The 25,128-nt window shown below is 36.4% G+C and overlaps 4 protein-coding genes, 1 long non-coding RNA gene and 1 other non-coding gene across 8 annotated transcripts; 4 read left to right on the top strand and 2 right to left on the bottom strand.

Annotated features, from left to right (window-relative positions):
* LOC104758798 (dirigent protein 20) lies at positions 1-875 on the top strand. The gene has a single exon (XM_010481744.3). It carries the CDS (start codon positions 239-241, stop codon positions 800-802), a length of 564 nt encoding a protein of 187 aa, XP_010480046.1. The 5' UTR covers positions 1-238; the 3' UTR covers positions 803-875.
* A 729-nt stretch (positions 876-1,604) lies between these two features.
* Positions 1,605-4,568, top strand: LOC104758797 (uncharacterized). Of its 2 annotated transcripts, XR_015586811.1 has the most exons (5): positions 1,605-1,752; positions 1,834-1,886; positions 1,977-2,118; positions 4,139-4,237; positions 4,320-4,568. It is a non-coding gene; the product is annotated as an uncharacterized LOC104758797 (long non-coding RNA). The 2 variants fall into 2 exon arrangements; XR_015586810.1 differs by lacking the exons at positions 4,139-4,237; positions 4,320-4,568 and having other exon boundaries at positions 1,612-1,752; positions 1,977-2,417.
* A 6,626-nt stretch (positions 4,569-11,194) lies between these two features.
* LOC147924912 (small nucleolar RNA R71) lies at positions 11,195-11,301 on the top strand. The gene has a single exon (XR_015587940.1). It is a non-coding gene; the product is annotated as a small nucleolar RNA R71 (small nucleolar RNA).
* A 4,753-nt stretch (positions 11,302-16,054) lies between these two features.
* On the bottom strand, positions 16,055-17,400 carry LOC104758795 (uncharacterized). Its single transcript, XM_010481741.3, has 3 exons — positions 17,156-17,400; positions 16,899-17,017; positions 16,055-16,258 (listed from the first exon to the last, which is right to left on the bottom strand). Exons 1-3 carry the CDS (start codon positions 17,308-17,310, stop codon positions 16,239-16,241), a joined length of 294 nt encoding a protein of 97 aa, XP_010480043.1. The 5' UTR covers positions 17,311-17,400; the 3' UTR covers positions 16,055-16,238.
* A 2,256-nt stretch (positions 17,401-19,656) lies between these two features.
* LOC104758793 (kinase with adenine nucleotide alpha hydrolases-like domain-containing protein) lies at positions 19,657-23,620 on the top strand. Of its 2 annotated transcripts, none has more exons than XM_087495354.1 (10): positions 19,657-19,897; positions 20,242-20,913; positions 20,995-21,149; positions 21,220-21,314; positions 21,392-22,386; positions 22,473-22,633; positions 22,705-22,781; positions 22,877-23,024; positions 23,108-23,257; positions 23,356-23,620. In XM_087495354.1, the coding sequence occupies exons 2-10, from the start codon at positions 20,739-20,741 to the stop codon at positions 23,452-23,454; spliced, it is 2,055 nt and encodes a 684-aa protein (XP_087351480.1). In that variant the 5' UTR covers positions 19,657-19,897; positions 20,242-20,738; the 3' UTR covers positions 23,455-23,620. The 2 variants fall into 2 exon arrangements, with proteins under 2 accessions (XP_087351480.1, XP_010480038.1); XM_010481736.3 differs by having other exon boundaries at positions 19,872-20,030.
* A 35-nt stretch (positions 23,621-23,655) lies between these two features.
* Positions 23,656-24,537, bottom strand: LOC104758794 (PRA1 family protein F2). The gene has a single exon (XM_010481740.3). It carries the CDS (start codon positions 24,331-24,333, stop codon positions 23,764-23,766), a length of 570 nt encoding a protein of 189 aa, XP_010480042.1. The 5' UTR covers positions 24,334-24,537; the 3' UTR covers positions 23,656-23,763.
* Positions 24,538-25,128: the final 591 nt, after the last annotated feature.

Below are 25,128 nucleotides of genomic sequence, written 5' to 3'. Positions count from 1 at the left end.
ACTTCTTTGAATTTAATTATGTAAATAAACTATATAAAAAGCTAGTCCATTCCCTCGTCAATGTTCTTTAACTAATTCACAAAATCAAACGAATCCACGATTAAATAATACAAATATATCTTTGTTTTTTCTTTCTAGAACACTCGACATATATAAATACCATCACATACCTTCTTGTTCTCTACACCATTTATATAAACAAACCATCCATAGTAACCAAAACCACACAACAAAACACATGGCTAAGCTCATTTTCTTTCTCGCCGTCCAAATCCTCCTCCTCGTCGTCGTTTCTTCCGCCGGAGACGGTGACGACTTCGCTAGAACCATGGACCGTAAACTTCTCGGTCTCCATAGAAAAGAGAAGCTTACCCATTTCAAAGTCTATTGGCATGACCTCTTAAGCGGTCCAAACCCAACTTCCATCATGATCCAGCCACCGGTAACAAACACTTCCTACTTCGGAGCCATCTCTATGATCGACAACGCTTTGACGGCGAAAGTTCCGATGAACTCCACGGTGTTGGGCCAGGCCCAAGGGTTTTACGCCGGAGCGGCCCAAAAGGAGTTGGGATTTCTGATGGCGATGAACTTTGCTTTCAAGACAGGGAAATATAACGGGAGCACGATCACGATCCTTGGTCGGAACACGGCGATGTCGGAGGTTAGAGAGATGCCGATCGTCGGAGGAAGTGGGCTTTTCCGATTTGCTAGAGGCTATGTCGAGGCTAGGACAAAGTGGATTAATCTCAAGAACGGAGATGCTACTGTAGAATATAGTTGTTACGTGTTGCATTATTGAGGTTAAGGATATTTTTGTCGTTTTGATATATTTAATTTGACTACGCAATAATTAATAAAAACAGATTTCAATCTATCGTGTTTTCTTTAGTTTTTTTTGGCTTTTGGCTTTTATGGTTTTGTGTGTGGTGGACGTTGCGTGGGAGTTGTTTCGTAATTTATTAATAATATATATCTAATTTTATTTTTGAGATTATGAGGATGAGGAGCTTTTGAAAATAATTAATTAGGTGGTTTGAAGTGATAATAAATTTCATTTTAGATATACTGTATGTTGTTTTATGTTTTTGGACCGACATTCTTACGTGGTCAGCACAAGAATTCTAAAGACCATTATAACTTTATGGACACATCATAAATTTGACAACTAAGTGAAGTAAGAATGTATAGTATTTTTGTTGATGACCAAAAAAAAAAAAATGTATTGTATTTGTAATCGTAAAATACTAGTAGGATTTAAGTGCGCATAAATTTTTTATATACTAAGTGAATAGCATATTAGAGGACTATATTGCATATGTTTGACAAGTCGATTACATAGAGATTCTATCTATCAAAATTCTGTGTCACTATAATATCTAGAAAATAAATCGATTGAGTGGGTTCACTTACTAAATGACAAATCTCTGCAAGAAACAACAAGTGGGACGTGTACGAAAAATCTTTGATGCTCAACCAATAAAAGTTTTTGACCATGTGATTTGGTTAAACTTTTTTTTTTTTTTTTTTTTTTTTTGGGTTAGAAATAATAAGATCAGAAAATACAAAGAAAATGCATAATTACGTAACGTCGGGCCTGAAGTAGTACCCGACATTTTCTGACCATTTTTGATGAAAGAACAAAAAGATTTGTTCTTCTGGTTCTCTGGATTTCTTCTGATCGATCTCTCTATTTTCAAGTTTATATCTTCGTGGGTGTTGTTTCGTGCTCTGTCAAGGTTGTGGATGATGGTGAGTATAGTTCGTCTATGATTACTTTTACCACATGATTGAGTCTGAATTTGGAAATATTTTACTTGTTTTGGTTTTCAGGATCAGACGTTTCCAGAGATGATTTGGTTTTGTTGGGAAAAAGATACAGTAAGGTGTGGTGATCTTTTATGTTTGATGCACTGGTAAAGACCACTTCTTAGTGTTCGATTGAGAAACTTATCTTAAGCAATTTGTGGAAACAGCCACTTCAAAGTTTCATGATTTGGAGTCAGCCAGTGAAAATTTTGGATCCCGTGGAAAGGCGTTAGCGTTAGCATCTATCAGATAATCTCGTTACTGGAAATCAGGACAAAAGCTATTGGGAAGTCTAATGGTTATCGAAAGGTATGGGATGACTTTGATGCTACTCAATACTCCTACATAATTTGGGTGTTAAAACAAAAATCTTACTTTCTTTAATTTTAGTACTTTCTGTTATTGGTTTTCAATTTTGTGTCTTGGGTTTCAAAATCGTGTACTTTGCCTATAGTTTTGTGTGCGTACGTGTTCCTTATAGGTTTGGTTTTCCCTTGTGTATTATACGTTTTTGGTTGCTTGCCAATTAACTAGTCTCACGTTCACTCATATGATGAGATAGTCATAACTACAATTGTTATGTATTGGTATTCAATACTCTTTGTCTTGTTTCAATCGAGGTAATCTAAATTACCTCTCTGCTTGTCCCTGTCCCTACTGTCCATGTCCCTTGAATGCATATGGGTTCCTAGTCACCTGAGCAAAGAAATAAATGCCTCGGTACCTCTCAGCTTGTCCCTGTCCCTATCCCTTGAATGTATTCGGGTTCTAGTCACCTGAGCAAAGAAACAAATGCCTCGGTTTCAATCGAGGTAATCTAAATTACCTCTCTGCTTGTCCCTGTCCCTATCGGTTAGATTGTCCCTGTCCCTTGAATGCATATGGGTTCCTAGTCACCTGAGCAAAGAAACAAATGCCTCGGTACCTCTCAGCTTGTCCCTGTCCCTGTCCCTTGAATGTATTCAGGTTCTAGTCACCTGAGCAAAGAAACAAATGCCTCGGTTTCAATCGGGGTAATCTAAATTACCTCTCTGCTTGTCCCTGTCCCTATCGGTTTGATTGTCCCTGTCCCTACTGTCCCTGTCCCTTGAATGCATATGGGTTCCTAGTCACCTGAGCAAAGAAACAAATGCCTCGGTTTGGCTGAGGTAACTTAAATTAACTCTCATCTTGTCCCTTGAATGTATTCAGGTTCTAGTCACCTGAGCAAAGAAACAAATGCCTCGGTTTCAGTCGAGGTAATCTAAATTACCTCTCTGCTTGTCCCTGTCCCTATCGGTTTGATTGTTCATGTCCCTACTGTCCCTGTCCCTTGAATGCATATTGGTTCCTAGTCACCTGAGCAAAGAAACAAATGCCTCGGTTTGGCTGAGGTAATTTAAATTACCTCTCAGCTTGTCCCTGTCCCTGTCCCTTGAATGTATTCAGGTTCTAGTCACCTGAGCAAAGAAACAAATGCCTCGGTTTGGCTGAGGTAATTAAATTACCTCTCAGCTTGTCCTTGTCCCTTGAATGTATTCAAGTTCCTAGTCACCTAAGCAAAGAAACAAATGCCTCGGTTTGGCTGAGGTAATTTAAATTACCTCTCAGCTTGTCCCTGTCCCTATCCGTATGATTGTCCCTTGAATGTATTCAGGTTCCTAGTCACCTGAGCAAAGAAACAAATGCCTCGGTTTGGCTGAGGTAATTTAAATTACCTCTCAGCTTGTCTCTGTCCCTTGAATGCATACGGGTTTCTCGTCACCTGAGCAAAGAAAACAAATGCCTCGGTTTGGCTTTGTCCCTGTCCCTATCGGTTTGGTTGTCCCTGTCTCTATAATGCATTCAGCTTCCTAGTCACCTGAGCAAAGAAACAAATGCCTCGGTAAGGTTGAGGTAACCTAAATTACCTCGCTGATTGTCCCTGTCCCTAGAATGCATATATTATTCGGGTTGCTAGTCACCTGATGCTAAAAGCAAATGCCTCGGTTGTTGAGGTAATCTAAATGACCTCTCTGATTGTCCCTGGCCGTGATCTCAGCAAATGAAGCAGTCCCAAATCTTTAAACTGCCTGGGTTGCACAAGTATGACATCTATGTAGCATGCATGATCACGCTTACATTTAAATTGAGGTATGTGGATTTCTTGATATTCTACGTCCGAAAATCAGGTATGTGAATTTCTATTTCGTTAATATATGTTTATTACTTGATTCAGTTTTGTTATTTCTAAGGTTAATATTTTCTGTTGTTTATCAAATTCATTACTGTGTGTACCCATTCTCGACAAGTAGCAAACAAACTTACATAGGTTTTCTAACATCGCCTTTTCATCTTTCTTTGCATGCAGTTGTTCTCGGGTTTCTGAAGATCGTCATAAGAGTTTCAGGTTATTCTTTAGCTCCCTTTGCGGTTTGCATGCAGTTCTCGGGGTTTTTGTCTGTTTTCTGTAAGTATAGCATTCTCGACAAGTAGCAAACAAACTTACATAGGTCTTTTAACATCGCATTTTCATCTTTCTTTGCATGTAGTTGTTCTCGGGTTTCTGAAGATTGTCATAAGAGTTTCAGGTTATTCTTTAGCTCCCTTCGCAGTTTGCATGCAGTTCTCAGAGTTTTTGTCTGTTTTCTGTAAGTGTAGCCGTGTTACCATCTAGATGACTATGTGACAGGAATTTTACTTTTGAAGATCGTATAGCTGGTTGGGGTTGTCATTTCTATTTTGATTAATTTATATATGATGTTTACATTGTTAAAAGAGCAAACTATTTTTTCTCTAAATAGTGTGGAATGATTACTACAATGAGTGTTTTGTCTGTGTAGGTTCATATTTGATTCTTAGGGAAGCTTATATCTGAAATCTCTTTTGCATTTGTAAGCTATGGTTGTTGGTTGTCTTGTTATTGTTGTATACTCTTGTTTGTTTGGGTTTCCCCAGTGATGAAATGCCTACAGTTGTTTGTCTTGGTAGGATCTTGTTTCCTGTATACAACTTACATATATTTAATTGTGACAACCAAGCTTGATTAGAATTTATACATGCCGTGTGAGTGTTACTATAGTTTGTTTTTGCATTTGTATACCCTTGTTTGGAAGCTTATATCTGAAATCTCTTTTGCATTTGTAAGCTGTGGTTGTTGGTTGTCTTGTTATTGTTGTATACCCTTGTTTGTTTGGGTTTCCCCAATGATGAAATGTCTACAATTGTTTATTTTGGTAGGATCTTGTTTCCTGTATACAACTTACATATATTTAATTGTTACAACCAAGCTTGATTATTCATTTATTTACATGCCGTGTGAGTGTTACTATAGTTTTTTTTTTGTGTGTTTTCTTTAAGTGTAGTAGTGTTACCGTGTAGGTGACTATGTGATAATTCAGTTTATTGGGGAAGATCGTATAGCTGGTTGTACTTGACATTTTCATTTTGATTAAATTATATTTGGTGTACACATTGTTGAAAAAGCAAACTATGTCTTCGCTGACTAGTGTAGAATGATTAGTACAATAAGTGTTGTCTGTGTTCGTTCATTCATATTTCATTCTTAGAGAAGCTTATGTCTGAAATCTGTCAGGCTTTTCTTGATGTGATCCATTTGTCTTGTGGAAAGATAGGAAGTTGTGTGCAGCGAGAAAGCTATGCTTGTTTGGATTTAGAGTGCATTGTCTCACTGTGATTCTTTATTCCAATTTAAAATATTGGGTTACCCTTTGCAGCATATAATTAATGAAACAATCTTGCTGTGAGTTACTTTCTCGGTTTTTGTCTCTATGGAATTGTATTGTGTGGTCCTTCTCTTTTGCATTATCAGCTGTTTTGGTTGTCTTCTTGTTATTGTTGTATGCCCTTGTTTGTTTGGGATTTTCCAGTGATGAAAATGTCTACAGTTCGGCTGTTTTTGTTCATTTTTCTTATCCTAGTTATGTTTGTTTTAATGATATTGTGTGCTATTATGATCTGATAGATAAATCGAGTTTGATGAAGGATCGTTTATAACTTTAAGAATATAACAACCTCCTCCCCCACCTCTCTCTCTTGCTGTAAGTGTGAACCACTATAAATAACTGATATGCACAAATGAACCCTAGAGCTACTCTCTCAAATTAAAAGGTCAATGCAGTACTTAGGGGTCGAATTCCACAGAGACTCAAGATCACACACAATGGATTATAGAGTTTTATAATTATGCTAAACAAATTGATTTAAATAAAGAAAAGCAATGCAAAATATTAAATAAAAGCTGTTGTAAATTCAGAAGATCAAAAAGCTAGGCCTAGGGAATTTCTCAGGAAATTATGTAATATTAAATCAATCAATAAATTAGGATTCAAACAATTAAGAACAGATCTAGAACTCTAAACACTTTTGTAAATTAAATCAGTTCTCACTGCAAATAATATCTAACTTTAAAACCAGAAAATCCAAATCTCTTTGTAAAATTCTAGGTAATAAATCAGCAATAAAATCAGGTTTAGATTGTTCACAAAATTATTAAATCAAATCTCTTTGCAAGAAATAATTTTGCTCATCAAAAGGTTTTATCAGGAAAATCAATTATATTCTCATATCAATTTAGATTCCTAAGGTATTAATTCTAGATGGCCAATCAAGGATTAATATGAAGAACAACCTAAGATGAAGATCTAGATAGATAATGAATCCTAAATAACAGATCTAATAATTCATAAAATCCCTGTGAAAAACCCTAAACCTAACAAGCAAACTACTCAGACATAATCAATGAAGAACAAGACATGATTCTGAATAATAAGCAATAGAGATTAAAAGAGTAAGAAAGGAGTTTAAGAATTCTTCTCTCAAAGCAGTTCAGATCTCTCTCTCCAATAGCTCTCAAAAATCTCTCAGGGTTGCAGAAAAATAAAACTTGCTAGAATGAAACTTGAGGGTTTGGAAAACCTAAAAACACTATTTATATGTCCTAAAACACGTCAGGGACTTGTTTTGCAATTATGGAAAACTTCGGGCAACTTTGTAAAACTTCCAAATTTGGCTCTCTCGTCGGTTTGGACTGGGTGTCGATCGATGCTAAGGCAGTGTCGATCGACACCATCTCCTCTGATCGATTCCAAGTTGATTTCTTGCGGATTATTGCTCCAAACTGATCCAAATTGCTCCACTTTGCTCATTTCATGCTAAAAACCTGTAAAGACTCAAAAACAATCTAGAAACAAATGAAAAGACCCTAAAAGACTCCTTATATCATGGTTAAAAACCACAAAAACCATGATATATCAACTCCCCCAGACTTAGCCTTTGCTTGCCCTCAAGCAAAACATAAACTTAGACCTGTGAAAGAGGTTTGAAAACAGGGAACTGATATGATCGTGGCAAGCAAGGAGCCAGAGGCAGTAGAGCAACTGGAGGTGGTGGGAAGGATCACTCGTTCAAGAGCTAAGGAGAGGGCCAAGAAAGCTCATGCACTCATAGTGACGGGTCATTTAACCTACCAAGGATCCAAGTCTTCAACATATCCAACCTGAAGACTTCACCCGGTAATGATGACTAGGTAACTTAGGTGAGAAGTTTGTACTCTTTTTCCCATAGCTGAGTTTTGTCCCAATGGGTTTTCTCAGCATGGTTTTTAATGAGGCAAATGGATCACTACGTCGAGCTATCTAGAAATCATTACCAAAGGGGGGATAATCTACAAGTCACCAGACTTCAGTATTGTGTCACCAGACTTCAGACTTTAGTCACCAGACTTCAGTATTGTGTCACCAGACTTCAGACTTCAGTATTGTGTCACCAGACTTCAGACTTTAGTCACCAGACTTCAGAATTAAGTCGCCAGACTTCAGTACCTGATGTTTTGCTGTTTTTCTTGTTTTCCTTAAAACGTCTTGTTGTTTTATTTTGAACTTCCTGTTGTTTGGAGTGTCGAGCCTAGGGTTAATTATAAAGCCCCATAGCCACGCCTCCTTGTTCTTTAGCGAAGAAGTTGTATGAACAAGTATTGTCAAACTTTTTCCTCAATTTGAATTCTTGAATGCGTTCTTGATTTCTGGGTTTCTATACACTTTGTGATTCAAAAACTCTTCACTTTGTTTCGTTCCACACAACCACCTAAACATATATCTCCATCGAACCATTGTTATCACTAGATCTTCATTAATTCCATCGTAATTGTCTCCTACGAATCATCACCTTCCACTTCCGCACCATCACCATCGAATCTCATCATCATTCATCAGTCTACAGCCTTCATCAGAGTTCCTATCCTAGGGAGATCGTATCAGGAACTCACTCAATTGCATGATGATTCTTTATTTGCACTCTTCATTTACCTGACTCAAGAACTTACTTCTTATACTCAACCATGATAAGCATCAACATTCCTTACTCAAATCCCACAATTCCTTGGAATCTCTGAAATCTCCATTGTCATCTCATTAGTCAATATTAAAGCACAAATAAGGTGAATTCTTACCTTGGGTGTATTGATCAGTGACATATGGACTATTTTCAGGCTAAGACATTCTTCTTACATCTCCTTTCCTCTCCCTTTTCTCACTTCAAATTTTTTTTCTTTTGTCTCTTTTTCTTTTTTCAAATGTGTAAGCGAATACTGGGGTCATCGGTAATTTACCTACCCCTCGCTTCCAAGCTTTGTGTGGTCATTTGACTCAAGAGTAGAATAATGAGGTCACTGGTAATTTACCTACCTCTCTAAACTGATCAAAATCATTTCATTTTTTATTCCTTTTTTTTTTAAGCACTGAAGGGAAGAGAGAGGGGAGACATACTTTGAAAAATTGCATTGTCCTGTATGGCCTGAAGAAGAAGTCTAGTCCACTGATTTCCAACCCCAAAGTAAGAGATTAAGTTCGGTTAAAATCCTGATAAAAGTTGAGACAACGTTAGATTAATCAGATATCCATTGAATAAGGGCTTTCAGGATTCTTGATAAGGCTCATAGTCTTTCTAAGCTTCAGTTCTGAGATCAAGCATAAACAAATAATCATTAGAGTGTTAGCCAAATAAGAGAAATCATTAGTCAAGATCATAATTCCCAAAGACAAAAAAGAAAAATTTTGAAAAATTTGACTCAAACTTTATGGTTTTGACTGACACAACTGAAACTCAAAAACAGAAAACATAGTTAGTAACTAACCTCCCCCAGACTTAAACAATACTGTCCCCAGTGTTATCAAGTAAGAGGAAAACAAAAATAAAAATAAAATAAACAAAAATCAAAATCAAAAGAAAAAGAAAAACCTACCAGTGGGTTGCCTCCCACTAAGCGCTTGTTTTCAGTCATTAGCTTAACTGTGTTGGAGCTCATGCATCCGGAGGATCAGAACATGGCATTGAAATCCTCTTCATCCAAGGCGGTGTATAAGCGTTAGGTGCATGAGGCTTGCCAAGGATGTTAGGAACAGGACCAGGGCGGGACTTAGGTATGGGAGGGTATCCTTTCTGTCCTGCAAAATCATCAACAGAAGAAACAAGCGCTCTACGATAATCTCGTGGCTTGGTTAACTGCAAAACAGTTTTTATCTCTTTGAAATTATTGTTGATGATAGGAGGAAGTTTAAGAGAAGAAGATGCATACCTTGGCCTTACCTGAGGGCTCTGGTGTGTGGATTGATGACTCTTTTGTTTGGGAATAGGTTTCTGACTTGGAGCATCAGTTTTGGACAAGCTTTGTCGCGGTCGTGGAGGGGTGTCGATCGATACTCTCTTGGTGGCATCGATCGACACTGAGCCTGATGCTCGTGTTGCAGAAACTTTTTCAACAGAAAAAGTCTGTCCATCAATAGTAGGAGCCCTCCTCAGCTTATCCATCTCAAAATTCAAACTCAAACCATCCACATTCAGTGCTATGTGTCCCTTCTGCACATCAATGATGGCACCAGCTGTAGCCAAGAAAGATCTTCCTAAGATGAGAGGATCTTTAGGCTCTTGATCATACTTCAGCACCACAAAGTCAGTAGGAATCATGAAGTTGCCAACCTTAACTGGAATATCCTCTAAAACACCTTCAGGAGTTCTTCGGGAGCGATCAGCTAGGATTAGAGAAATCTGAGTTGGCTTGAATTCTGTCATCCCAAGTCTCACAGCAACAAAATGTGGCATCAAGTTGATGCTAGAGCCAAGGTCACAAAGTGAGTGAGAAAACCTTCCTGCTGAGATTGAGCAATCAAGTACAAAGCTTCCAGGATCTGGTAACTTCTTAGCAGTCCTACATTGAATGATTGCACTCACTTCCTTAGAGACAACTACCTCCTGCTTTCTCTCCTTCTTCCTCTGAACAGGCTGGTTCAACAGAATTGCACTAACATCCTTAGTTAGCAATGCTCCTTCTTCAGGGCTCAAACCATTGGATACCATTCTCTTGACATAGCGCTTAAGTGGTGGTGAAAGCTTCACTGCATCAATTAAAGGCATCTCAATCATCACCTTATCCATCATAGTCTTGCATCTAGCTTCCTCAAGCTCCTGCTTAGACCTTCTTGGCTTGGGAAAAGGAACCTTAGGCTTGTAGACCCTTTCAACAACAGCTGGAACCTGAGATTTTGTGTTTTCCGCATCTGACTGAGATGGGTGTCGACCGACACCCAGGTGGTGTCGATCGACACCATCATCTGGATCCGACAGATTGGCCGATTTTTCTCCTTGTTCTACAGAAACAATTTCACCATCATCTTCATCTCTCACTAATATGGCATTGCAAGCATGTCTGGGGTTTGACTCAGTTCTTACTGGAAGATAATTCTCTTGCCTTTTGACAGACCCAGCAGTCTGTGCAACTTGAACCTCCAGCTTCTTAACATGAACATTCAATGCTTCTATCTTCCCATTCAGTTCAGTGTAGACATTGTCAATCTTTCCATTGAATGTCACTGTCAAATTCTCTTGACCTTGTAGAAGCTGCTCAAGCATGGCCTCCATTCTACTCTCAGAAGAAGTCTTAGGAGGTGGAGACTGATAAGATGAATTCCCATAGGTTCTTGTATAGCCATTGTTCTGTTGCTGCTTTTGGTCACCATTGTAAGGTATGTTTCCTTGCTGATTACCGAATCTCTGTCCCTGATACCCAGCTCCATACACATAGTTGACATTCTCCTCTGAATTCTCTGGCTCTGGCTCAAACGTCTCAACTTCAGCAGCAAATTGGACTGACTTCTTTCCCACAAGAAGATTGTGCACTGAATCAAGCTTAGCACTAACAGAAGTTAGCTGATTTGCATCAAACTCTCCATGCAGTCTCTTTCTTTCAGCATCAGCTCTTTTAGTGCTATTGCTAGAAGCCAAATTCTCAATCAAAACTTCTGCAGCTTCTGGAAATCTTGTCTTGAAGTTCCCATGACTTGCAGTATCTAAAGCTAACTGATACTTCCAGTCACACCCTCTAAAGAAGATACTCAACATTTGTACCCTTGAAAAACCATGGTGTGGACAGTCTCTTTGATAAGCTTTGAACCTCACCCAAGCTGCCTTGAAAGCTTCATCATGTCCTTGCTTGAATGAAGAGATCTTGACTCTCAGCTCATCTGACATTTTGCATCATCGTAGAAATGGTTGAGGAAAGCCACCTTGATATCATGCCAGTTTGTCAGAGATCCAGCTGGCAACTGCTTCAACCACTGAGATGCCTCTCCTGCAAGTGAGTATGGGAAGAGCTTGCAGAATATGAAATCCTCAGTCACTCCATTAGCCTTGATACTGGTCACAAGATCCTCAAAATGCTCAATATGGTCCAGAGGCTTCTCATGGAGCAGAGCAGAGAAAGGTCTCTGTCCAACCAGTTGAAAGTAAGCAGGCTTCAGCTCAAAGTCATTCCTCTGGAATAATGGAGGAACAATTGCAGACCGGTTCTCATACATAAGATCAGCCCGGTTGTAGTCAGCAATGGTCCTGATCAAGTCCCGGTTCTGCTCCTGTCGTCGAACTGGGTTTTGTACGTGGTTGGCAGCTCCACGTCCGTCTGCAGGAAGGGGGTGTCGATCGATACCCTCTTGTTGGTGTCGATCGACACCGTCGACACCATCAGCTGGTTCGTCGACAACAGCAATTTCAGCAATCACATTGCCCTCAACATCAATCTTTTGGCCCTGCTCATTGCGCAAGTGGCCCTCTTGATCCCTCAAAGCACCATCCTCATCTCGCATCAGAATGATAGTATTAACCATCTTTAGAGATTTGGCTGCCTTTCTGTTCTCACGCTCAAGTTTTCCTAACTCTTGGTTTGACAAATTCACAGTAGGACCAGACTTGTTGCTCCTTGTGTGAGGTCTAGGAGGCATACACCTGAAACACCAAAGAGAAGAAAAACAAAAACGTGTAAGTAAAAAATAAAAAGAAAAATTTAGACAAAATCTAAAACTCAAATCTAATGGTAGATCAAAAGAGTCCCCGGCAACGGCGCCAAAATTTGATATGCTCAAATTAACCCTAGAGCTACTCTCTCAAATTAAGAGGTCAATGCAGTACTTAGGGGTCGAATTCCACAGAGACTCAAGATCACACACAATGGATTATAGAGTTTTATAATTATGCTAAACAAATTGATTTAAATAAAGAAAAGCAATGCAAAATATTAAATAAAAGCTGTTGTAAATTCAGAAGATCAAAAAGCTAGGCCTAGGGAATTTCTCAGGAAATTATGAAATATTAAATCAATCAATAAATTAGGGTTCAAACAATTAAGAACAGATCTAGAACTCTAAACACTTTTGTAAATTAAATCAGTTCTCACTGCAAATAATATCTAAATTTAAACCAGAAAATCCAAATCTCTTTGTAAAATTCTAGGTAATAAATCAGCAATAAAATCAGGTTTAGATTGTTCACAAAATTATTAAATCAAATCTCTTTGCAAGAAATAATTTTGCTCATCAAAAGGTTTTATCAAGAAAATCAATTATATTCTCATATCAATTTAGATTCCTAAGGTATTAATTCTAGATGGCCAATCAAGGATTAATATGAAGAACAACCTAAGATGAAGATCTAGATAGATAATGAATCCTAAATAACAGATCTAATAATTCATAAAATCCCTGTGAAAAACCCTAAACCTAACAAGCAAACTACTCAGACATAATCAATGAAGAACAAGACATGATTCTGAATAATAAGCAATAGAGATTAAAAGAGTAAGAAAGGAGTTTAAGAATTCTTCTCTCAAAGCAGTTCAGATCTCTCTCTCCAATAGCTCTCAAAAATCTCTCAGGGTTGCAGAAAAATAAAACTTGCTAGAATGAAACTTGAGGGTTTGGAAAACCTAAAAACACTATTTATATGTCCTAAAACACGTCAGGGACTTGTTTTGCAATTATAGAAAACTTCGGGCAACTTTGTAAAACTTCCAAATTTGGCTCTCTCGTCGGTTTGGACTGGGTGTCGATCGATGCTAAGGCAGTGTCGATCGACACCATCTCCTCTGATCGATTCCAAGTTGATTTCTTGCGGATTATTGCTCCAAACTGATCCAAATTGCTCCACTTTGCTCCTTTCATGCTAAAAACCTGTAAAGACTCAAAAACAATCTAGAAACAAATGAAAAGACCCTAAAAGACTCCTTATATCATGGTTAAAAACCACAAAAACCATGATATATCAATAACCTACATAAGATTCATATTAGGAGAAGAAATCATAACTCTGGTTTTTCTTACTTCGTTATTGTTTGTTGAAAGGATAAAATTCTCACACATCTCTTCTCTTATGTTTGAAAATCTTTCAAACAAATACAATTAAAAAGTGGTGATTTTCAAACCCACTTTTTAATTTATTTATTGAACCACTCAATCAAACATCTTAATTGTCTTAGTTGATTCTTAGAGAAGCTTATGTTTGAAATCTCTTTTGCATTTTTGGCTGTATTGGTTGTCTTGTTATTGTTGTTGTATGCCCTTGTTTGTTTGCAATTTCGAAGTGATGATGTCCACAATTTGGCTGTCTTATTCATTTTTATGATATTGTGTGTTTTTATCATTTATGTCGTTCTTTTTATTTTATTTATTGTGAATTTGTCTCTTTAACCTAATCTTTAGAAATAGGTACATCTGCTCTCGTAAGATAGTTATTTAAAGCTATCTATCTTGATCTGAAACATGTCTCACATAGCCTGCTTGTTACGGTTGAAGCTGGATAATGCATGAGTTCTTTTAGTTTTGTAAATCTTATGACATTTGATTTGAGTGTGTTTCATGTTACTTATTCTTTCTTTGTCCTATTCTTGTTATGGTCTGACCTTGGTTATATGGGATTCAGCCAGAGGTGGATGAAGGTTTAGATGTTATTCCTATTGCAATTATCATCATGTAAAGTTTACTTGCACTCACTTTCTGATCAGTCTTATGTCTCTGCTTCTATTGTTTGAGCTCTTAGAAGTTAGAGTTGACTGCTAAGTTTAAGCTTTTTTTACTTGCTATATATATTAATGCTTTTTCCGTTTAGTCTGTCAAATTTCCATGGAACACTGAGCTGGTGTTAATTTTAATATTTGGTAGGGTCTTGTTTCCTGTATACAGAGATCACAACTGCACATTTATTTGTGGCAATTGATCTTGATTAGAAAACATTTACTTACATGCAGTGTGAGTGTTACTACAGTGTTTGTTTGTTTGGTGTGTTTTATTTAAGTGTAAAAGATCGTATAGCTGGTTATGCTTGACATTTCTGTATTTATTAAATTATGTTTGGTGTTCACATTGTTGAAAGAGCAAAGTATGTCTTCTCTGACTAGTGTAAAATGAGTGTCTTGTTGGTGTTGCTTCATATTTGATTATTAGAGAAGCTTATGTCTAAAAATTGTCATGGTTGTCTTGATGTGATCCATTCGTCTTATGGAAAAGATATGAAGTTGTGTGCGAACTATCTTACCAACATTAACTTGTTGTTTTACGATGAACAACCAACCTCTCATAAAATTCAATCTCGTTTGTGTAGTGACACATCGACAAAACTAGTACAATCTCCTATGGAAATTTACAATTTTCCCATAAAATTTAACTGATGACACATCGGCAAAACTAGTACAATCTCCTATGGAAATTTACAATTTTCCCATAAAATTTAACTGATGACACATCGACAACACACTATAACAATCTTCTATAAAATGTATCGACAACACGCTAACCACCGGCAGACCCACGTGAGAAGATGGTGGGTCAAATGACCTGGTGAAATACTATAAAAAAATGTTTTGTAAGCTATTTAATACATGATTCTTTGGCAAAATTGGTTAAGTAGCTCTTAAATGACCTCCCTAACCTATGTTCGATTCCGCTGTATTAAATTTTTGCTATTCTATTAATATTTTGACTTCCCTAAAAATAAATCCTAGGTCCGCCACTGACGCTAGCAATCTTCTATAAAATGTCGCTCTTCTTAAAGATAAAAGAAAACTTCTGTGAATGCTCTATTTTATTTGAAATTGAATACAATAGTATATAGTTTGTTGATTTTTGGAAAGACTTATGACCTGATGAAGTAAACTTGGTCTAACAAGAAACATGCGTTTTTCTCATTTTCCTCCTCTATCCTTCATGTTTTCGTACCATAAAGCAAATCTTTTCTCATGATCAAGAGGAAAAACAAATTTACATGTCCAAATCATTATAACACATACTCCGTTTTTACTAAAAAGCAAGAGCAAAGGCTTGTTTTATGTAATTGGAAAAACGTACACTCAATTCAATATTATATAAATAATGGCAAAAAGACTTGAAAACGATAACCCTTGCTTAGCCCTTTAAATCCATGGTGTTCATTGTTAATTTGCAATAACGGCTAACGTTTTAGAAAAACCCTCAAATGGCTTTGTGGACGGAAGTACTGACAAATGCTGCCATGTTTGTGATAATCCAAGCTCTGGCGTTTCTGATAATCTCCACTTCTTCCGACATATTCTCTTCCAATATCAAGATGAAGGACAAGAGATCTTTTGGCTTCAAACTCTCTTGTTCCTTTTCCCATTTACTCGCTTTAATCTCTGATGATGTCTCTCGTGTCGAAGGAAAAGCACCAAATGAAGAAGAAGCATCCTCTCATCTCTCATCAAATACTAATTGTTGATTTTAATCTCTATGAACATTGATTTGTATTTTCAGACATTTGACTTCCCAAAAGACACAAAATTCATTCATTTTTTCTTCTTTTACTTTTTCACAATGTAGATCCTGTCAATTTAAAGAAGGGTTTGATGATCTCTGACTCGTATGTTTAAGAATAGACACTGCAATGAAAAAGCTATCATTTTGCCACCAACATAACACGGATCATTTAATTGCTATTGATCCATTAATTTTTTTTTTATAAGAAGGGAAAAGAGAAGTCAAAACTGAAAGAATTAAAACAGAGAGTGTAATAGACCTGTTCTAAATACAGGACCTTAAGAATTCGATATGAGAAATCAAGAACGATACAACCCTGAGTTTTGTTTACATTTCATGTCTTTATCCTCCCCCAAACTTGTTTCATAAAGGCATAGAAATACCTGCAATTTCAGATAAAAGATAAAGCGTCATTGAAAAATTACTAACTAGCTCTGATGAATTATGCCAAATTAGTAAAACGTAACCAGGAAATACATGTAGTGATAGACCGACCATAAGGCAACAAATATAATAGTTCCAATCACAAGTAGACATTTCATGAACAGGTAACAACAATCTGAGAATGTAAAAGTAGGCAAGACAAAAAGCATGGACTAAAAACACGTTCATCAGATTCACAAAGCGTTTGAAATGGGGATACCAAAAAGCAAAGTTAACACAATCTATCAGGCTCTTGTTACTCCTTATGTTAACCAGCTAGAAATATACTTTCCCTATCAAGATAAAAAGAAAACCAACCAAATTGCCATATTAACCAACCAAATTAAGCGTGATGACACTTACTGCCATATTAACCAACCAAGGAAACAACAAAAACATCCAAAGATAAAGAGATACAGTTGCAAACACTGAGAAACAACAGAATGTGAATCTTCATGATATACAGAACATGTAACAAGTCCTCATTCTTCAATCCAAAACAACGAAACATTGATATTCTGAAATGTAATAGAGACAGAGACAGAGAGAGAGAGAGAGAGAGAGAGAGAGAGAGAGAGAGAGATTGAGAAAAGGACAGACCTTGAGGAACTAAACCCCATCTCTTAGATTCAACAGACAAACTTGATATCAATCTGGCAGATGCTATTGCACTGTGCAGTGGAAACATCGATAAACAGCTACTTAGCTCCACTGGTACTCTGTTAAAACCATTCCACCAACATTTAAAACATCAAATCAAAATTCGCAATTTTTCACCAAAATTAATAAAAACCCAATTCATTTGCAGTAAATACCAATTCAATAGTGACATTTCTGAGAGAAAAAAAAAGAGTGACCTAAAAGATTGATTGATACGGGCAGATGCTGAGGAAGGAGATGAAGATTTAATGGGAGAAGGTATGGAAGAAACGTGAACATTCGTCTTGCTTAGCTTCTGGGTTAAAGAATGTATCTTTGATGATAATCTGCAGACTTTAGAAGAAGACGCCATTGAAATTTGGAAGGAGTTAAAGAGATGATGAAGAAGACGATGAGATCAGACATTTTAGGGTTTAAGGGGTTTCTTCCGGGGATATTTTACGGGTCGGGTCAAATTGATGGCTGGATTATCCGACAAGGGGGGGACTGGACTACTACTGATGGAGATTACAAAACGCCGTCGTTCTACTTTTCAATGCTACTGAAAAGATAACATATTCAGTATATATCTTTTTTTGTCACCTGTGTTATAAATATGATTTTTCTACAATTAGCATTCTTTTTTTTTTTTTCCCGACGGAATGATTCATTATATTAGAACTTAAAGCAAAATGTTACAATACAAAAGAAAAGGAACGAAAGCAATCATCAACAGAAAAAACCATTACACAGGCGTAATGCAGTTGTCATTTTCGAACAAATTATGTAACCAAAAAGGATAGCTTAAAGCTATATATGATTGCAATCGGTCCTTCCTTGTGACACTTCTAGCAATCAAAAAAGCTTCAAGATTAGATTCTCTGTCTTCTAGGACCATCTTCCACTACGGGAGAGGAGCCAAAGCCAAGAGGAGGCGTTCCGAGTGGAAGTTAAGTTTGGCCACGCCTCAGGGCGGGTTACCACATCTACTAATTCCTTTGTTTGCAGAGCAAACAATTAGCATTCATATCGTTCAATTTTGATTTTATAATGAAGTTGAAAAGATTTAGTAAATTTAATATTATATGATAATATGTATTTAGTGTAGTATAGTATAGTATATTTGTAAAATCATATATTTGGAGTCATATGTAAACATATATAATAATACACGGGAAGGTTCAAGAGAAGTCTCATAATTGATTTGAGATATGGACATACGGACTGGAGGTAAAGGTGATAAGAAGGCTATAACACAATCTTGTAACTTGTAAGTTGTAAGTAATCTTAATTTCTTGTTTCTTCTCGAGTAAGCACCAATCAAAAAACTTGTACGAAATGCAATTAAATTATTTGGATCAACTATTCATATAACTCGAACATATATTATATTGGTATTCATATTCTGGAGTCCTGACAGAATGAAAAGGCGCCCACACTTTTTACTCTATTTAACTCATTTGAGCCACTTTGATCTTCTGAACCAGTAAGCTGTGTGTTCACATCGCAAAACAATATAAAGTTTTCAAATGTGTCGGATACAAAATATTTTACAATAGCTTACTTGTTTAAACGTACCTAGTTTAGCAAAACAAGGGAGCTTGTTGAAATTTATACGTAAGACAAAACAAGGTTCGAGACTACGGGAGGGACAATGCACCGCCTTGAATGGTGAAGTTGTCAACTTTGATCCCCAAAATATTCCGAAACTAAACATGCCACACATATTCATTAATTAATCACTCTGTAGTAATCCTTCCAAAACATTTTTTTTTTGTCTTTTACCCATAGTTTTGAAAAAAATACGAGTGATAAACACGAGACAATAATAACTATATTAATCGTTGTGTAATTCATTGTCGTGAAAATAGCACATTGCCCGAGCGGGGACAACCGCCGCTAAAATGTTATAACGTTTTTACGCTATCAAATTTTCTAAAAGATTTGTTGTTGTTTTTTAATTATATACTATGTTGAAAATAGTATTGCTTCATAGATTAGCTTCTCAAGAAGTGTGACAAGACGAGACTGATAATAAACAGCCGTAAATATTTAACAATCGGAGAGGGACTGACTCTAGGTCAGAGAAACGCAGCTTATTATGGTCCTATGATGGTGACTGGTCTAAACTCTATCAATGACACACACAATTTGTTTGAGTTAGTTTAGTGTAAAACTAATTTACTGGCTTATGCAAACATCGTTTCAGCTTACTAAAAGTTACAATCATTTAAATTTCAAACTAAAGTGTTTATTACATGCTGAAGAAGAAAAAAAAAACAAAGTTTTGTTTACACTTATATCAAAGAGGAAAGAACAAAAAGGTTAAAAAACACAATGCTATGTAGTCTTTATAAGTATCATTTGGTTATCACTCTGATATTATTTTATTAATTAGTACTTGATGTATTATTTTAATTTTATAGTCTCATGAAACAAAGGGAATGAGAAAAAACACAAAATAACTTTCTAATTTTTTTAACATCAAAAATAACTTTATAATTAGAAATATAAGTTTTGTATCATTACATATCTTCTATGTTCTTTATTAATTTTTTTTAATAAGTTTCAATTTTCTTATATTAATATTATTGGTTTTATAGTCACTAATTTTTTTTTTTTGTAGTGTGACTGTGAACCAATAATATTTAATTAGGAACGCACAGTGAGCACACTCACATATACAGAGACAATGATTTAAGGGTTTTTGGTTCACTGTGTAGACAAAAATCAAGAAGTCTAAAATTAAAAAGGCAGCTTTTTTGTTTTGTTTTTGCAACACATTTTCGCGCTTTTCTACTTGTTTGTATGTGAGCCAGCATTTATGCCTTCCTTCTTCTCTAGATTTTTATTACTATTACACTGTCTTGTTTCTATCTCTGTTGACGTGCTTTTTCTTGTTTAAAGCTGAGAACTTCCCAAGTCAGACAAAACATAGCGATATCAATGCTTCGAGTAAAGTTAGTAATAAGCCCTCATATACTAATTAATAAACGCTCTGTTTCAGTTTCACTTGTGTCTTCTTCCTCCTTATCTCTCTCGCTCTTTTTTTTTTCCATGGCGGTGAAATATATGAGTGCTTAGCCTAGTTTGGTGAGATATATATATCTTAATATTATATAAACTGTTGTACTTGTGATGCGGTTGTACACATGATTTTTGATGATAAATATAATATATCTTTATCAATCTCTTTCCCATGCCATACTCTTCTGCCAAAATCTAGTCTAAAGGATACTTCTTTTGGCAGTTTCTATTTCAAAAAAAAAAAAAAGAACTCATTAATCTCATTCTCTTACTGTAGGTGTGATTTTGAAGATTGGTAAAAAGGGTTTAGATCCAAATAAAGGAAGAGTCTTTATTTCCTTTTGTCTGTCTGTTTCTTGAGAAACATTTTGGCAGTGATTTGACTATTGAGTGATTAGATTGAGAGGATAAGCATATCTTTTGGATCCTTGAGAGATCTTCAGTATAAAGTTTTGATTTTTTTATTCGAAAGGGTACAAGGGTTTTAGATTGGGTTTTTGCCCCAGAAGCTAGCTGGTGGTCTTGTATTTTGTGTTTTGATGTTTATGTGATTCAGTTGGTGAGAGGTCTTGTCTTGTCTTGTCTTATGAGTTTTGTATCCATCTGCAAAATCAAGCAGTGTGTGTTTGGCTGATTTTGTCTCGCTTTTCCAACTTGCCATAAATAATGCAATCATATCTACTGGATCTATCTCTCCTGGAAACTACATTATCTCTGACGATCATTTAGATATCAAAATCTTATTGAGATTTGTTCTTGCATTAAGTCTCTAGAATGATGCAAGGTAAACAGGAGAAAAGATTAGGTTCTAATGGGACTGAGAATGTTCTTGTTGCTGTTAAAGCATCTAGAGAGATCTCAAAGACAGCTTTGGTTTGGGCTTTGACTCATATTGTTAAACCTGGAGATTGCATTACTCTCATTGTTGTTGTCACTTCTCACAATGCTGGTAAGTTTTTCCTTCTTTGGTACTTAATCATGGAGATTAGTTTGGTCTGTTTTCATTCAATATCTATGCTGAAATTGTTAGGCAGAAAGCTATGGACTTTCCCGAGGTTTGCTGGAGATTGTGCTACTGGTCATCGGAAATTGCATTCTGATGCAATTCCTGAGATAAAGAGTGATCTCACTGATACTTGTTCCCAAATGATTCTCCAGCTTCATGATGTCTATGATCCAAACAAGGTTTCTTCATTAGGCCCTCATCAATCTCTGAAACATCAAAATTTATTCTCATTCTTTGTTTCTTTTAAAGGTTAATGTCAGGATCAAGATTGTTTCTGGATCACCATGTGGAGCTGTTGCGGCTGAGGCCAAGAAATCACAAGCAAATTGGGTAGTTCTGGATAAGTAAGTAAATAATCTAATTCCATTCCTCATTTCTTTACTTGTTACTCTCTCTGTGAAGTTGAGTGGTTCTTTTACAGGCACCTTAAGCATGAAGAGAAACGGTGTTTAGATGAGCTACAATGCAACATTGTGGCAATGAAGCGTTCTGAGGCAAAAGTTCTGCGCTTGAACTTGGTTGGGTCACCAACAAAGGAACCAGAATTAGCATCTGAAAAGAAGAAAAACAGGTTGTTAGATTCTGTTAAAGGGGTAGTTACAACAACACCAATGAGCAGTCCTGAGGTTGAGACATCATTCACAGGAACAGAAGCTGGGACTTCATCAGTTTCTAGCTCTGACCTCGGAACATCATCGCCTTTTTTCTCAGTGGAAGTGAAAAAGGATGAAACTTTAGCCATCAAAGAGAATGAATCCGATTCTGATTCAGAGAGTGAAAATGTATCACTACCTTCCACTAGTTTGAGATTCCAGCCATGGATATCTGAATATCTTGGCACTCGTCGCCTCTCATTGCAGGAATCTGAGGAGAGTCTGTGGAAAACTGATGATAAGACTGCTCAAGTATCTACTAAAAAGGCTTTACTTGAGAAAATCTCTAAGCTTGATGATGGAGAAGAAGAAGAAGCTATGTCAAGTAAAAGAAGTGACTTGGAGGAGTTCAGTGGAAACTTAAGAGAAACGATTTCGCTACCACGAAATGCTCCTCCTGTGCCGCCACCACTCTGTTCTATCTGTCAGCACAAAACGCCTGTATTTGGAAAACCGCCGAGGTTTTTCTCATACAAAGAGCTAGACCTTGCAACAAATGGGTTTTCACGAGCTAATTTCTTGGCAGAAGGTGGATTTGGATCAGTTCATAGAGGTGTATTACCTGAAGGCCAGATTGTAGCAGTGAAGCAACACAAACTAGCTAGTACACAAGGAGATGTAGAGTTTTGCTCAGAAGTAGAAGTTTTGAGCTGTGCTCAGCATCGAAACGTAGTAATGTTGATAGGTTTTTGCATCGAAGAAGGCAGAAGACTCTTGGTCTATGAATACATATGCAATGGATCATTAGACTCTCATCTATACGGTAAAATCTTATGTAGAGTTTGGAAGTAAGTGAAGTTAGAAACTTAATATTAGAGTTTAACTAACTTCAATGAAATGTCCATTCAGGTCGACATAAAGACGCTTTGGGATGGCCTGCAAGGCAGAAAATAGCGGTTGGAGCAGCTCGAGGTCTTCGATATCTACATGAAGAGTGTAGAGTGGGTTGCATTGTTCACAGAGACATGAGGCCTAACAATATACTAATCACTCATGACTATGAACCACTGGTATTTATATCATCTTCAACAACAGTTTACGCCTTTTATTTCTTCTAAACATTTGTTTGATTCTGTGTCAGGTTGGAGATTTTGGTTTAGCGCGGTGGCAGCCTGATGGTGAGCTCGGTGTAGATACGCGTGTGATAGGAACTTTCGGGTAAGAAAAATAATAACTAAAGTAGCATTCTCTGTAAGTAACTCAAGAATATAATAGTTTCTCAATTACTACTAATGTGTGTTTGGTTTGTGTAGCTATTTGGCTCCAGAGTATACTCAAAGTGGACAAATAACAGAGAAAGCTGATGTTTACTCGTTTGGGGTTGTATTAATTGAGCTAATCACGGGTCGTAAAGCAATGGATATTTACAGACCAAAGGGACAACAATGTTTAACTGAATGGGTAAATCTAAAAAGTTCATATTTAAAGGTAAAATGAGGTCCAAAAGTTTCTTCTCTTTAAGCTCATTTTGTTCTTGTGAGCAGGCAAGGTCTTTATTAGAAGAGTATGCGGTTGAGGAACTGGTTGATCCTAGGCTTGAGAAGAGATATTCAGAAACAGAAGTCATCTGCATGATTCATACAGCTTCATTGTGTATACGTAGAGACCCACATTTGCGTCCTCGTATGTCTCAGGTAAAAGCAACTCACCATTCTTGAAACATGTTCTCTCATTCTCAAGTCAATAAAACTCTCTCAGTGTGTCTGATCGATCTCTCTTATGTTGTTGAAAGGTGTTGCGTCTATTGGAAGGAGATATGGTAATGAATGAAATCACAGGGAGGTTTAGTGGAAGATTATCAATTGAGAGAGGTCAGAGAGATCATATGTAAGCAAATGCAGAGTTTAACAACAAGCTTAAGGGAAAAAGAGACTTAATAATCTTGTCTGTAATTTTGTTTTTACTTCCTTAATGAAGTTGATCACTTTGTTTTGTATAGTGCGTAGGATCGATAAGTACAATGATTATGAATCAATCAAAGTCCTCTTAATTGGCAATTATGGAGTGATTAGTGTTAACAAACTGAACAAAGTAGAAGAGAACATTCTCAAGCTTTTCTCAATGACACCAAAAGAAACATACAAAATTAAAAAAAGAAAAAACAACAAATTAAAAAAAAAAAATTGATCAAATTAGGTTTTTATGAGGAAGGGTATGACATGAGCCCTGAAGATTCAGTGACCGCCGCAGCTTCCTCATCAAGAAACAAATTATCACTTCTCCTAACCGCCGCGTGAATCAGCAACAACACGGCGGCGGTTAACAACGAACCGATGATATTCCAAGTAGCGTGAGTCAGCAAAAGCATCACGATCGTCAGAACCGATAAACCGATCATAACCGTACGATCGTCGATCTGGTAACCGAAAACCACAAGAGGCTCGTCGCGGAGGAAGTAGAGAAAGATCCAGAAGACGACCAAGATGGATAACACGATTAACGAGGTCGGGTGGTAGAGAAGGCTAAGGAAGAGGATGAAGAGGACTCCGATGGCGTAGTTTGCTCTGAAGTAGCCGAGGTTCGTCTTGATCCTCGAGACCGCATCGAAGAAACCGTGAGGGACGGTCATGGATTCGAAATCGAACATCGATTTCCATGGGCGGCGCGTGGCGAGACCGGATTTTATACGGTGTTTGGCGCGTGAGATGTATTCGAGATCTATTGCCGGCAATGGATGTGACGACGTCGGAATCGCTCCGTAGTTGGTCATTCTCGTTTCTTTCACGCGATTGAGATTTGAGAGAGAGAGAGAGAGAGAGCGAGAGAATAACAAAGCAAAAATAAAAAAGATTTGTTATTAGGTAAAATGTAAAATGTCACATATAGATAAAAGTTGTTATACATAACCAAATAAATACATAAATGTTTGTATGCAGTAATAATTCTATCTAACTAGATTAGATTATGATCCTGGAGCACGGCTCTTGAAATTTTTTTTATTTATAATATAATTTTTATATAAATTAACTTAAATTTTTTTTTGAAATTTGTTGCTAGTATAATCGAAAATCATTATTAATCTGCAGAAAATTGATTAAATTTTGAGATTTTGTTATCTGTATACGGTTAACTAATATTATAATATTATGTGGAGATTTTATTTTATTTTTTTGGAATATCCTTTTTAAAAGGATCTGAAATTGAGATTTAATTAATGCTTATAATCCATATAACCTATAACCTATCAAATAATCAAATAATTAATCTTATAACTCATATTATATAGTCTACCAAAAAAAGTTGTGTACTTCCGTTTTATTATATAGAGGATGTAATAGTTTCTAACATATTTGTTTGGTTATGTATTACTGTAAATTTATGTATTTATTTAGTTATCATATTATTTCTTATAATTAAAAAATAGTTTATTTCCAGATATACCATAAGTTAAAATTTAAAAAACAAATATAAATTGTTCAATCTATAAAATAATCAAGCTTTAGTAATATTATTCTTTAAAAATAATATTTAAAATTTTTTTCAAGCCATCATAAAATTTTTTTCA

Source organism: Camelina sativa, chromosome 17 (assembly GCF_030686135.1).
Source record: "Camelina sativa cultivar CO46 ecotype springtype chromosome 17, ASM3068613v1".
NCBI lineage: Eukaryota > Viridiplantae > Streptophyta > Magnoliopsida > Brassicales > Brassicaceae > Camelina > Camelina sativa.
This window is presented reverse-complemented; position numbering and strand designations above follow the sequence as displayed.

Coding starts and splice junctions, on each gene's coding strand:
- LOC104758798 (XM_010481744.3), top strand. CDS start 239: ATGGCTAAGCTCATTTTCTTTCTCGCCGTCCAAATCCTCCTCCTCGTC.
- LOC104758795 (XM_010481741.3), bottom strand. CDS start 17,310: ATGGCGTCTTCTTCTAAAGTCTGCAGATTATCATCAAAGATACATTCT. Junction 17,018..17,155: donor CGTATCAATCAATCTTTTAG/GTCACTCTTTTT, acceptor TGGTTTTAACAG/AGTACCAGTGGAGCTAAGTA. Junction 16,259..16,898: donor ATGGGGTTTAGTTCCTCAAG/GTCTGTCCTTTT, acceptor CTGAAATTGCAG/GTATTTCTATGCCTTTATGA.
- LOC104758793 (XM_087495354.1), top strand. CDS start 20,739: ATGATGCAAGGTAAACAGGAGAAAAGATTAGGTTCTAATGGGACTGAG. Junction 22,387..22,472: donor ATTAGACTCTCATCTATACG/GTAAAATCTTAT, acceptor ATGTCCATTCAG/GTCGACATAAAGACGCTTTG. Junction 22,782..22,876: donor CGTGTGATAGGAACTTTCGG/GTAAGAAAAATA, acceptor TGGTTTGTGTAG/CTATTTGGCTCCAGAGTATA.
- LOC104758794 (XM_010481740.3), bottom strand. CDS start 24,333: ATGACCAACTACGGAGCGATTCCGACGTCGTCACATCCATTGCCGGCA.